A 12335-nucleotide genomic window follows, 5' to 3' on the forward strand; every position below is an offset into this window, starting at 1 on the left:
TAATTTGGGGCATGTAATACCCCTGGAGGTTTGCAGGGAAAGTGGGTCTCTTCCTCTCTAAATGACTATGATGATAAGTTAATCTATCCTCATGTTCAAAGAGTATTCTGTACAAGTCACAACATAATTTTAATACTACTTGCATATTGACAAAATGTAACTGACTGAGTGTTGGTACATGGGAAACACATAAGACCCATAATGTTGTTTTCAGGGCTGTTTTGTGTAAGTAAATACTATTTCTTGTTTCAAAGTCCAGGGTGATGACTTTCCATACCTTTCAAAGTAAAATAAACAGAATGCTTGTTTTGTTGTTTTCCCTACTCTTCCAAAGGAAAAAAATAATAGGAGTAAGGCTTCTGTGCTATCTTACTGTCCTAAAAAGTGACACATGTTAATACATGGTTATTATAGTAGAAAATTTAGAAAAGATTAATATGTACAATTAAAATCAGCCGTAGTCCCCACACTTAAAAAGGATTCATCTGTAATCCCTTAACCTTGGACAAATGATTTAACTTGCAAGTCTTCATTTTCTCATCTGTGAAATAAAGCTAATTACAATATTTACTCTAAGGATTGTGAAGCTCTGCATTTAAAGGATTTAGCTTAATGCCTGGCACTTAATATGTACTCAGTAACTCTTATGACTACTCTTATTACATGCATTTTTGCATACTAGTCTGCTTATTTTCTTTGGATAAACTTCCAGCAGTGGAATTTTGAGTCCTAAGAAATGCACACTTTCAGGGTATTAGATGAACAAGGCAAAGTTGCCCTTCAGAAAGGCCGTACCAAGGCCTTAAAGGGTGGGAAGGATTTTGACCGATAGTGAAGGCAGAGGAGAATTCTGGATGGAAGCAACAGTGGGCAGTATTTTATGAGTCAAGGAAGCAAAGGGCATGTTCTAAAAGGAGTGAGGGAGGTATCCAGCTTGACTGAGTTGCCAGTCAGGATGCTTACTTAGAAACAGCCACACTGGCTGATTCAAGCCAAAAGGGGAATTTTTTTTTTTTTGTTTTTGAGATAGCGTTTCACTCTTATTGCCTAGGCTGGAGTGCAATGGCGCAATCTTGGCTTACTGCAACCTCCACCTCCTGGGTTCAAATGATTCTCCACCCCTCCAAGTAGCTGTGATTACAGGTGCCTGCCACCACATCTGGCCTTTTTTTTTTTTTTTTTTAAAGAGACGGGGTCTTACTCTGTTGCCCTGGCTGGAGTGCAGTGGTGCAATCATGACTCACTGCTTTCTCAACCTCTTGGGCTCACGGGATCCTCCTATCTCAGCCTACTGAATAGCCGGTACTATAGGCATACATCACCACATTCAGCTAATTAAAAAAATTTTTTTTGTAGTAATGGGGTCTTGCCATGTTGCCCAGCCTTGTATCAAACTCCTGGCCTCAAGTGATCCCTTTACCTCAGCCTCCCAAAATGCTGGGATTACAGGCATGAGCTACTGTGCAGGGCCTAAAAGGGAATTTTTAAAAGGGATACTGGATAGCTTACAGAATCATCATGGCTTAAACAACAGGTGTGGAGGCTATGCCATTTGGTCTGTTCTATTTACTGTACTGACCACTTCAGTGAGGAACCACAAGGAAAATGCTGCTGCCACCAGAGGATGGGTGTTGCACTTATACCATGGAATACATCTGGTCCTAGGCACTGATTGCTTCCTGTGTTAGTCCATTTTCATGCTGCTGATAAAGACTGGGCAATTTATATAAGAAAGAGGTTTAATGAACACACAGTTCCACGTGGCTGGGGAGGGTTCACAATCATGGCAGAAGGTTGAAAGCATGTCCCACATGGTGGCAGACGAGAGAAGAGAGCTTGTACAGGGAAACTCTCCTTTATAAAACCATCAGATCTCATGAGACTTATTCGCTATTATGAGAACAGCACAGGAAAGACTTGCCCCCATGATTCAATTACCTCCCACTGGGTCCCTCTCACAACACCTGGGAATTCAAGGTGAGATCTGGGTAGGGACACAGCCAAACCATATCACTGCCCCAGAACTCAAATCTTCTTGCAACTGTTCTTCCTACAAGGGAGTGTTCTCCATAGTTCCCACTTCCCAATTATCATCAGGGTATGATGTATCTAATTGGCATGGCCTAGGTCAGGCACCTTGTACTAGCTGCAAAGGAGTCTTGGAAAGGATACATTTGCATTTTCAGCTTCTACATTGGCAGGTAGGGATTTCCCCAGACATAAGAAAAGGGTTAAATGCTGGGCAGTCAAAAAAGAATGATACATGTCCTTTCTCACTGGAACATGATTACTGTGAAGAAGACAGGTGGTAGACGAAGCTGGATAGTTTTGACTTTATCCTGTAGGCAGTGTGAAAAGATGAGCTGCTGATGATTTTTGAGGAAGAGAGTGATAGGTGAATAGATGAAATATGGAGACATAGGAGGTGAGAAGTTGAGAGAAGCTAAGTGGCATTGAGGACTAAAATACAGTGAGAGGCCGGGCGTGGTGGCTCAAGCCTGTAATCCCAGCACTTTGGGAGGCCGAGACGGGCGGATCACGAGGTCAGGAGATGGAGACTATCCTGGCTAACCCGGTGAAACCCTGTCTATACTAAAAAAAAAAAAAAACAAAAAAAAACAAAAAACTAGCCGGGCGAGGTGGCGGGTGCCTGTAGTCCCAGCTACTCGGGAGGCTGAGGCAGGAGAATGGCGTAAACCCGGGAGGCGGAGCTTGCAGTGAGCTGAGATCCGCCCACTGCACTCCAGCCTGGGTGACAGAGCGAGACTCTGTCTCAAAAAAAAAAAAAAAAAAAAAAAAAAAACCAGTGAGAATGGAAAAGAAGGCCAGATGGGAAGAACCTAGAGGTCACAGGACCAAGCATATAGTGCCTGGCTGTGGGGAAGTAGAGACAAGTTTCAGGGCTGGGCAACTGGGGAGTAATGTAGTGTATTTGTTTAAAGCATGGTCTCTGAAATCAGACTGACTGGTTTGAAACCCAACTCTACCACTTCTTAGCTATGTGACAAATTACTCACGCTCTCTCTGTTTGGAGTTCCCCATCTGTAAAATGGTGATAACTACTTTCTTCATTGGACTCTATGAGGATTGAAAAAATTGATGTATGTGAAACATTCAATAAAGTTGCCTGGACCTATGGTAGCTGCTCACTAAAAGGGGTGTGTGTGAATGAATGATAGGATGATGAACAAATTTGGGACATATTGCATGATGGTGGGTTTGGCACATTTGGGATTTTAGGTGGAAAACCCTTGTGGAGCTGTGCACTAGAAGTGTTTATCTAGAACTTGTGAGAGGCCACGGCTGGACACAGAGATGGGAAAACCACAGGAGTAGGTTAGATCAGGGAGGAAGACTAGTTGGAGACATGAGTGCCAAGGACGGAACCTTGGGACCATTTCTGTAGCAGAAAGAGGAAGTAGTTTGGCAGAGGAAGTTGAATTGAACAGGCTGTGAGGTAGGAGAACTGGGATAGTGGTGAGTCATAGATGTCTAAGAAACGCAAAGTTTTAAGTAGCACAAAAGTAGTTACTGGCATTAGATGCTATGCAAAAATTAGACAATGGTAAGTGAGAAGTTGCCCTTGGATTTAACAGTTAGGTGCTCATTGGTTTCACTGTAGTGGTGGGAACAGTTTCTTAGTGCTTGATAACAATAATGATGTAATCGTGTATGTATGTTAAAAAGGAAATGAAAAATAAAACATGCTATGAAATTTTTGTCCAAGGAAATTGTCTAGCTTGATACAGAGGTATATAGAGGGAATGTCTGTAGAAAAGATATACCAGTGGTGATTTTAAAACCTAACTGCTGCTTGAAAGAACTGTGCAAATAAAATTTACAGTATTTTAGACTAGGTACACTGGCTGAAGCCTATAATCCCAGCACTTTGGGAGGCTGAGGCAAGCAGATTGCTTGAGCTCATGAGTTCAAGACTAGCCTGGGCAACATGGTAAAACCCCGTGTCTACAAAAAAATACAAAACTTAGCTGGGCATGGTGGTGTGCACCTGTTTTCCCAGCCACTTGGGAGGCTTAGGTGGGAGGATGGCTTGTGTCTGAAAGGGTGGTTTGAGCCTGGGAGGTGGAGCTTGCAGTGAGCAGACATCATGCCACGGCACTGTAGCCTGGGAGATAGAGCCAGACCTTGTCTCAAAAAGAAAAAAATTTATAGTATTTTAAAACATTTTGTAGTTATACTGTGTTCCACAATTAATTGTGTTTTCTTCGAAAAACTGAATGTGGGGTGGGTCTTTTACCTTTGATGTTTTGTTTTTTTTCCATCACTAAAATATTTGGTGGACTTGAAAGTGACCTTGTCCTGATTTCAGAATTAGAAATTAATGAGTATTTTTGTTGCCTTAGGCGGCACTTGCTTAATGTGGATGACATGTCAATGGCTTTAAATCACCATTGAGCCACAGGCTGTGAAGGGAGCCAGTCAGCATCAGTTTTCTGACTACTCTGCCTAAGAAACTTGAAAGATTTGTGCTGCAGGTGTCCCGAAGAATTGGGACCCACATGGGCCTTGATGTGTGTTTCTGTAGGCCAGAGCCCAGCCAAGGCTCCTGGCGTGTTTATCTTCGCCTTTGCAGGCTAACAGAAATGTCTTGATTCTCTTTCAAATCAAGTTAATTTCATTTGAGAAGTGAACAGCCTTTCTTTGATTTGTTAGAATAGCCAGGCAGCATACCTTGTCATGTTACTGTTTGGACTCACTCTGTACTTTGACAGCTTTTACTCTCTCAGCATTTCTTCTTGTTAGAAGTAGAATTTGAGTTAGTTTTACAGATTTTCCTCTGGGGCCAGGAGTGCTTGTGTGGGGAAAGAAGGGATCGTTGGAGTAGATTTATGTGAGATTGCTTTGTCTAGCTACTGAACTACCCTCCTGAGGTTAAACACATGGATTTGTATTTATGGAGCTATTAGCCTGTCACCTGGCCTTTGACCAAGCACTGCAAACTCAAGGTCATGCTATATTATGAAAAATACATTCTCTGTTAGCTTTTGCTTCCTTTCTGAATAATAACACTTCAAAAACTAAATTTCGACTGATTGTAGACTTACAGATTTTAATAAAATTTAATGTGAAAACAGATATATTTAAAAAATAAATTCTGTAGTATAATTTTTCATGAACATATAGCTGGGTTTAACTTGTTATCTTATCAATAGTTTTAGGCTTATAAATTTAAAGTAATATTTGTTTCCAATAATCCACTTACCGTAATGATCATTTGCATTTTGTTTAAGTCTAGAGTGTTTTTTAAGAAAGATTTTTCTTTTAAGCCTTAATTAATATAATGTAGGAAATAACCACCCTGGCTCAGTGGCTCATGCCTGCAATCTTTGGGAGGCTGAGGCGAGAGGATTGCTTGAGCTCGGAAGTTTGAGACCAGCCTGGGCAACATGGTGAAACCTCATCTCTACAAAAAATACAAAAATTATCTTGGCACAGTGGCACATGCCTGAAGTCTCAGCTACTTGGGAGGCTGAGGTGGGAGGATCACCCAGGAGGCGGACATTGTAGTGAGCTGTGATCATGCCATTGCACTCCTGCACTCCAGCCTGGGGGGACAGAGCGAGACACTGAGTCCAAAAAAAAAAAAAAAATACAATTGTCAGCTGGGTGCAGTGGCGCACACCTGTAATCCCAGAACTTTGGGAGGCCGAGGCAGGCTGATCACTTGAGCTCAGGAATTCGAGACCAGCCTGGGCAACATGGTGAAACCCCGTCTCTGCAAAAAATATAAAAAATATAAAAAATTAGCCAGGCAGGGGTGCTGTAGTGGGAGGATCGCTTTCACCTGGGAGGTCAAGGCTGCAGTGAGCCAAGATCACACCACTGCCTCAATGAGACCCTGTCTCAAAAAAAAAAAAAAAAAGATAGAACCGTGGCAGTTAGCCAGGTGTGGTGGCTCATGCCTGTAATCCCAGCTATTTGGGAGGTTGAGGCAGGAGAATTGCTTGAACCCAGGAGGTGGAGGTTGCAGTGAGCCGAGATCGTGCCACTGGGCAACAGAGCGAGACTCTATCTCAAATAAAAAAAAAGAGTTAATGTTTGCTTTTGATTCAGTTTCCTGTTACCCAGAAAGTAGTGTCAAGTCTGTTAAATAAATATTTAAGTGACTTACATAGTGAAGTTAAGATGTTTCTGTCACACAGATATAAGAAATAGTGTGTCCCCATTTGAGTTGGTTCCATAATTTTTGTAAGAATATATTCCTGGAAATATGTGCCTGCAAAGTATAGTTTTTATTTAGTATTCGTTTCTCACAGAACCAGGAACAAAACAGGATGTGTCTCTTGTGTACTTATTTGGAAGAATTGCCTTGATGCAGTTAAAAATTGAACCTGAAATAGTTTTAAGAGACCCTAAATAAAATAAAACCCATTAAGCCAATAAAATGCCCCTTATTAATGATGATAAAGAATTTTTAATAAAATAAATTTTGGAACTGAAGGCCTCAAAAATCACATGTATCTTGAAAGTTTGTTCTTTGTTATTTTTGGTGAAACTTGCTTGAAAGGAGGAAGTCAGCTGCTTCCTGAAACTGAATGAGCTCTTAGAATTGATGCAGGCCACTAGAGACTAAAACGGCAACACGTGATTTATTATTTAGTATAATTGAATAGTGGAGAATGGTAATGTTTGTCTCTCCTTGGCCCAATATAATGAATCAAAAGGCCCTTAAGTTATTTGGTTATGGTAAGTATATGATTGTGTTGAAAGTCAGCAGGAAATGAATCTAGATTAGTTGTCTGGCACAGACACTGGGAATGCTGAGCAGATCGAAGCTGGGTGCTAATGACAACTTCATAAGGCTTGGGAGGGCACCTTCAGAAAGGTTCAGGATGAACCTGGCAAGCTGCTTCTAGAGCTGAGTTTGCTGCTAATAGGTGCTTTCTGAGTTACAAACATAAAAAGTCATCTGATTTTGAAGAGGAAACTGAAGCTTGGAGTGTGAATGGCTTGGGTTCGGTAAGAGGTAGGTGAGGAAGAGCTAAGACTGATCCTTGACTTCTGCCAGGACATGGTCAGTCAGCTCCACCATCTTGTCTCACCAACGTGTAGTCATCTTGCACACACATGTGGCTATACACATGTGCTTCCTTTGCCTTGCTACTGAAACTTCGACTTGTGCCTGTACTCCTTTTACCCCAAGTTGTAATCTGCCGGCCTGGGCCCTTCTTTTTGCTGCCTTAGGGAGATTGAATTTCTGTACCTGTTAATGCTACTGATTATTTTACCTTGAGCAATAGTTTACCTTAATGTCCTTTTTAACTCTCTTTTTCTTGCTTTTATCTCTTCAATCTCTTCTTATTTATTTATTTATTTTTAAAAGATGGAGTCTAGCTCTGTCTCCCAGGCCGGAGTGCAGTGGCACGATCTTGGCTCACTGCAATCTCTGCCTCCCAGGTTCAAGCGGTTCTCGTACTTCAGCCTCCCGAGGAGCTGGGATTACAGGTGTGTGCCACCACACCCAGCTAATTTTTGTATTTTTAGTAGAGATGGGGTTTTGCCATGTTGGCCAGGCTGGTTTGGAACTCCTGGCCTCAGGTGATCCGCCTACCTCAGCCTCCCAAAATGCTGGGATGACAGGCATGAACCACCACGCTTGGCCTTCAATCTCTGAATCTTTTTATACCTTTCTCTTTTCTGTCCCCTTTTCTCCTTCCCTCTTCCCTTTTCCCTCTTTTTCTTAACATTTTCTTTTTTTCTCAACATTTTCTTTTTTTCTCATCCTCTGCCTATCCCTGTTACTTCTCTTTAAAGAGCCAAGGAAAACCTGATAATATCTGATAAGTTTAACAGTAGATGATATATCTCCAACAAGAGAAAGGAAAAGATCTAAGTGTGTTTTTCTCCAACAAGTAAATTTTGGTGAACACTTACCATGTGCGGTTACAGGGTGTAAGATAAATCTTTGTCCTAAAAGAGCCTACAGCATCTCACCAAATTAAATCAGTAGACATATATATATGTGTATGTAAGTACTTTTTTAATGAGATAGGGCCTTGCCCTGTTGCCCAAGCTCAAGTGCAGTGTTGTGATCATAGCTCACTGTAACCTCAAATTCCTTGGCTCAAGCGATCTTCCCTTTGTAGCCTCCTGAGTAGCTGGGACTACAGGCGTGTACCACCACACCTGGCTAACCTTTTAATTTTTCTCTAGAGATGAGATCTTGCCATATTGCCTAGGCTGATCTTGAATTCCTGGCCTCAAGTGATCCTCCTGTCTCCGCTTCCCAAAGAGATTACAGGCGTGAGCCATCACACCTGGCTTCTCTTGATATTTTTTGAACTTGGGATATTTTGTGAATATATGCCCTTGCGAACATGCATGTCTATTTTTCTGTTAAAATATGTTATTTTACAAAAAACATTATAACCAAATTATTGGAAATGCAAAGAAGAAAAAGGAAAAAAAGTAACTCATGATCCTATAGTAACAAATTAAACCTACTATTTCTGGTTTATTATTATATTTTATTATATTATAATATAATTTTTAATATATTAATATATTATATATTAAAATATTTTGACAAATATTTGTCAAAACAACATAATCTTTGTGCAGTAGAAATCATAGGTATTTAGTTTTGCATTCTTCGCTTTCTTTTGTTTCATAAATGCTTTCTTTAAATGTAATTTTGAACGGTTGTATAGTATTTCACTCAGTGTAGAAGGGAAGCAACATTAGTGGAGTACCTGCTATGGGATGGGCATTGTGCAAATTGCTCCATATTTGTCTCATTTCACCCCACAGCATTTCTGTAAGTATTATTATGCCCATTTCATAGAAGAGAAAATTGAGGCTTAGCTTATTTAATTTCAGTTTAGCAAACACTAGTTGAGCTCTGAGGTACCATGCTGAGTTTTGGGGATTAAAGATGAGTGGGACATGGTTCCTCCTACAAGGAATGCAGAAAATGGTAGAAAAACAAATAAGTGTAAATACGCTAAGTGCAGTGACCTAGAAAAGGAACACGTGACCTGGGTTAGGGTTGGTCAGAGCAGGTTTGCTAAAGCAGCAGTGCTTCTCAAAACTTCAGTGTGCATATGGAAGTACTAGGGGTGTTTGTTAAAATATGGATTCTCATTTTTGGTCCTTTGGTTGGTCTGACAGTCTTTATTTCTAACAAGCTTCCAGGTGGTGCTGACGTCGCTGGCCCACATACTTCATTTTGAGTAGGAATATTCTAGAGGATGTAGAACTTGAATAAATACCAATTAGCTGGGTCGAGAGATGGGAAAAGGTATTCTAGACAGAGAAGACAGAGTGAGGAATGACATAAAGCATAAGGAAAGTATGGTAGGAGGGTAAACTACTTACAATCTATGGCAAGTGGTGGCAAACTATAGCTTGCTGGCTAAATCCAGCCCACAGCCTGTATCTTCATGGCACGTGTGCTAAGAATAGTTTTTATATTTCTAAAGGGTTGTAAAAAAACAAAATCAAGGAAGAACACGTGATAGGGAGGCACAAAGCTTAAATATTTACTGGTCAACCCTTTACAGTAAAAGTTTGCGCCCCCTTATCTGTGGTATTGGCGGTATTGGTGGAGTGTAAAGTCTGAGGTGGGACATGTTTGAGAAAGTAGGCTGGGGGATGATCACCAAGGGATGCAGAGGAGCTTGGCCTCTGTCTTTGAGGAGATCGGGAGCCAGGGCAGGGCTTAAAGAGGGCAGTGTCAGGCTCTGGCTTTTGTTTTAGAAAAATCCCTCTGGCAGTATATATATAAAAGGGGGCGACCTGCAGGTAAGGATACCAACCAGGAGGCCTGACCAAAAGCAGATTGAGTAGGAGTGACAGAGTTCAGAGCTGCCTGGGACAAAGTTTTAAATTTTATTGTCACTGCAACCCATAGGAAGATAAACATTTTATATTATGACCCAGCATGCATATACACTCAAAGCAAAACTTACCACAAAACACTGTTTCTTTATTGTGGATGAACTCACGTGTTTTTCATTCCATTAAAAAAGAAAATGCTGTTGCTACCCACTAAGTTGACTTCATAGTGGACCGTAACCCACAGTTTTCAAACTTATTAGGGAGCTCATTTAGGGAAATAAAACAGCAGGATTTTGTCATTGGTTTGATGTGGAGGTTGGGGAGCAAGAATCCCGGCATGGATGTGTGAATGGTGTTATTTCCTAATGGAAATCAATAATAGAGGGGGGAAGCCATTTGGAAGGTAGAGAGGATTCATTCATTTTTGTACGTATGTTGAGTTTGAGAGCACTGTAGGATATGTGGGCTTTCCAGAAGATAAGAGGTATCAATTCTCATTCAGTTTTACTGCCTTATTGTTTTGTTTAACTGCTGTTATTTATTTATTTACTATTTTTTTTTTTGAAACAAGGGTCTTGCTCAGTTGCCCAGGCTGGAGTGCAGTGGCACGATCTCCGCTCACTGCAACCTCTGCCTTAGGTTCAAGTGTTTCTCATGCGTCAGCCACCTGAGTAGCTGGGATTACAGGTGTGTGCCACATGCCTGGCTAACTTTTTTGTATTTTTAGTAGAGATGGGGTTTCACCATGTTGGCCAGGCTGGTCTTGAACTCCATGCTTCAAGTGATCCTCCTGCCTTGGCTTCCCAAAGAGTTGGGATTATAGGCATGAGCCACTGCTCCTGGCCTAACTGCTGTTATTTCAATAGCAGTATTTTCTACACAAAGTATGATGTTTTAGGATTTAGTAAGCTTTTCCTGCTCAGGCTAGGTATTCCACCATTATTTACAACATTGTAGTGTTCCAGTGGGAGGAAGCAGCATGAATTTTGAATAATTGGCTTATGTGGAAAGTTTGTAAATTGATCAATAACTTGTACGTATTACTTTGAGATGTTTAATTTAGCACTTATATGTTCAGTAAGACAAATGTTCTGATATATTGAAATATTTAACAGAGTAATTGGATCACATTAATTTGTTTGTATATTCTCATATATGTTCAGTTTGTTTTAGCTCTGCATACAAATATACTGCACTATTAGAGGGTTATCAGTTTTTGATTCCTTTACTTATTCTGCACTAATACAGACCAGTGGCATTTTATTTATACTCCTATCCCTGTATTTTAGGAGACTCTTTAAAGATAGGCATTTCTGGAATGGTAAAGAGTATTTCCTAAGTTGAACATATCAGTGTTTATAACATAAATACATAACTATGTTAAAAAGGTTTTTTTTTTTTTTTTTTTTTTTTTGAGACGGAGTCTTGCTCTGTTGCCCGGGCTGGAGTGCAGTGGCCGGATCTCAGCTCACTGCAAGCTCTGCCTCCCGGGTTCACGCCATTCTCCTGCCTCAGCCTCCTGAGTAGCTGGGACTACAGGCGCCCGCCACCTCGCCCGGCTAGTTTTTTATATTTTTTAGTAGAGACGGGGTTTCACAGTGTTAGCCAGAATGGTCTCGATCTCCTGACCTCGTGATCCGCCCGTCTCGGCCTCCCAAAGTGCTGGGATTACAGGCTTGAGTCACCGCGCCCGGCCTGTTAAAAAGTTTTTTTTAACTAGGAAATAATTGTTCCTTCTACATTCTTTATATAGATTGAATACCTGCTTAAGAAGCTTACAGAAGCTATGGGAGGAGGCTGGCAGCAAGAACAATTTGAACATTATAAAATCAACTTTGATGACAGTAAAAATGGCCTTTCTGCATGGGAACTTATTGAACTTATTGGAAATGGACAGTTTAGCAAAGGCATGGATCGGCAGACTGTGTCTATGGCAATTAATGAAGTCTTTAATGAACTTATATTAGATGTGTTAAAACAGGTAAGAATTCTGTTACTGTATTTTTTTCTCATCTTTAGAATTTGACATTTTAAAATTAATATTTTTATCACAAAGATGAGTATAAGTCACTTATTTTCCTACACTGATTTGGTTTTTTTTTTTTTTTTTTTTTTGAGGCAGTCTTGCTCTGTCGCCCATTCTGGAGTGCAGTGACATGAACTTGGCTCACTGCAACCTCCATCTCCTGGGTTCAAGGGATTCTTGTGCCTTGAAGGCATGCACCCCCATGCCCAGCTAATTTTTGTATATTTAGTAGAGATGGGGTTTTACCATGTTGGTCAGCCGGGTCTCGAATGCCTGACCTCAAGTAATCCATCCACCTCGGCCTCCCAAAGTGCTGGGATTACAGGTGTGAGCCACTGGGCCTGGCCTGATTTTGAATAGGAATAAAATTTCTTATTTTTCCAGTCTTGTATTAGGCTTTTCATTTAAAAAAATTATTGGTGCAATTTTAAAGTACAGTTAAGAATTTTAAGTACAGTTAAGAATACATATATTATTATATATTAACTTTTTTTTTTTTGGAGACGGA

The 12335-nt window shown here is 40.7% G+C and overlaps 1 protein-coding gene across 1 annotated transcript in view; it reads left to right on the plus strand.

Moving 5' to 3' along the window:
• The window catches only part of SWAP70 (switching B cell complex subunit SWAP70), an 85848-nt gene that overhangs the window by 47002 nt on the left and 26511 nt on the right, over nt 1-12335 (plus strand). Inside the window, exon 4 of the mRNA XM_010384826.2 lies at nt 11555-11782. Coding sequence (XP_010383128.1) covers nt 11555-11782 — 228 coding nt within the window. The remainder of the gene's footprint in view (nt 1-11554; nt 11783-12335) is intronic.

The sequence above is a fragment of the Rhinopithecus roxellana genome, chromosome 15, assembly GCF_007565055.1.
Source record: "Rhinopithecus roxellana isolate Shanxi Qingling chromosome 15, ASM756505v1, whole genome shotgun sequence".
Lineage (NCBI taxonomy): Eukaryota > Metazoa > Chordata > Mammalia > Primates > Cercopithecidae > Rhinopithecus > Rhinopithecus roxellana.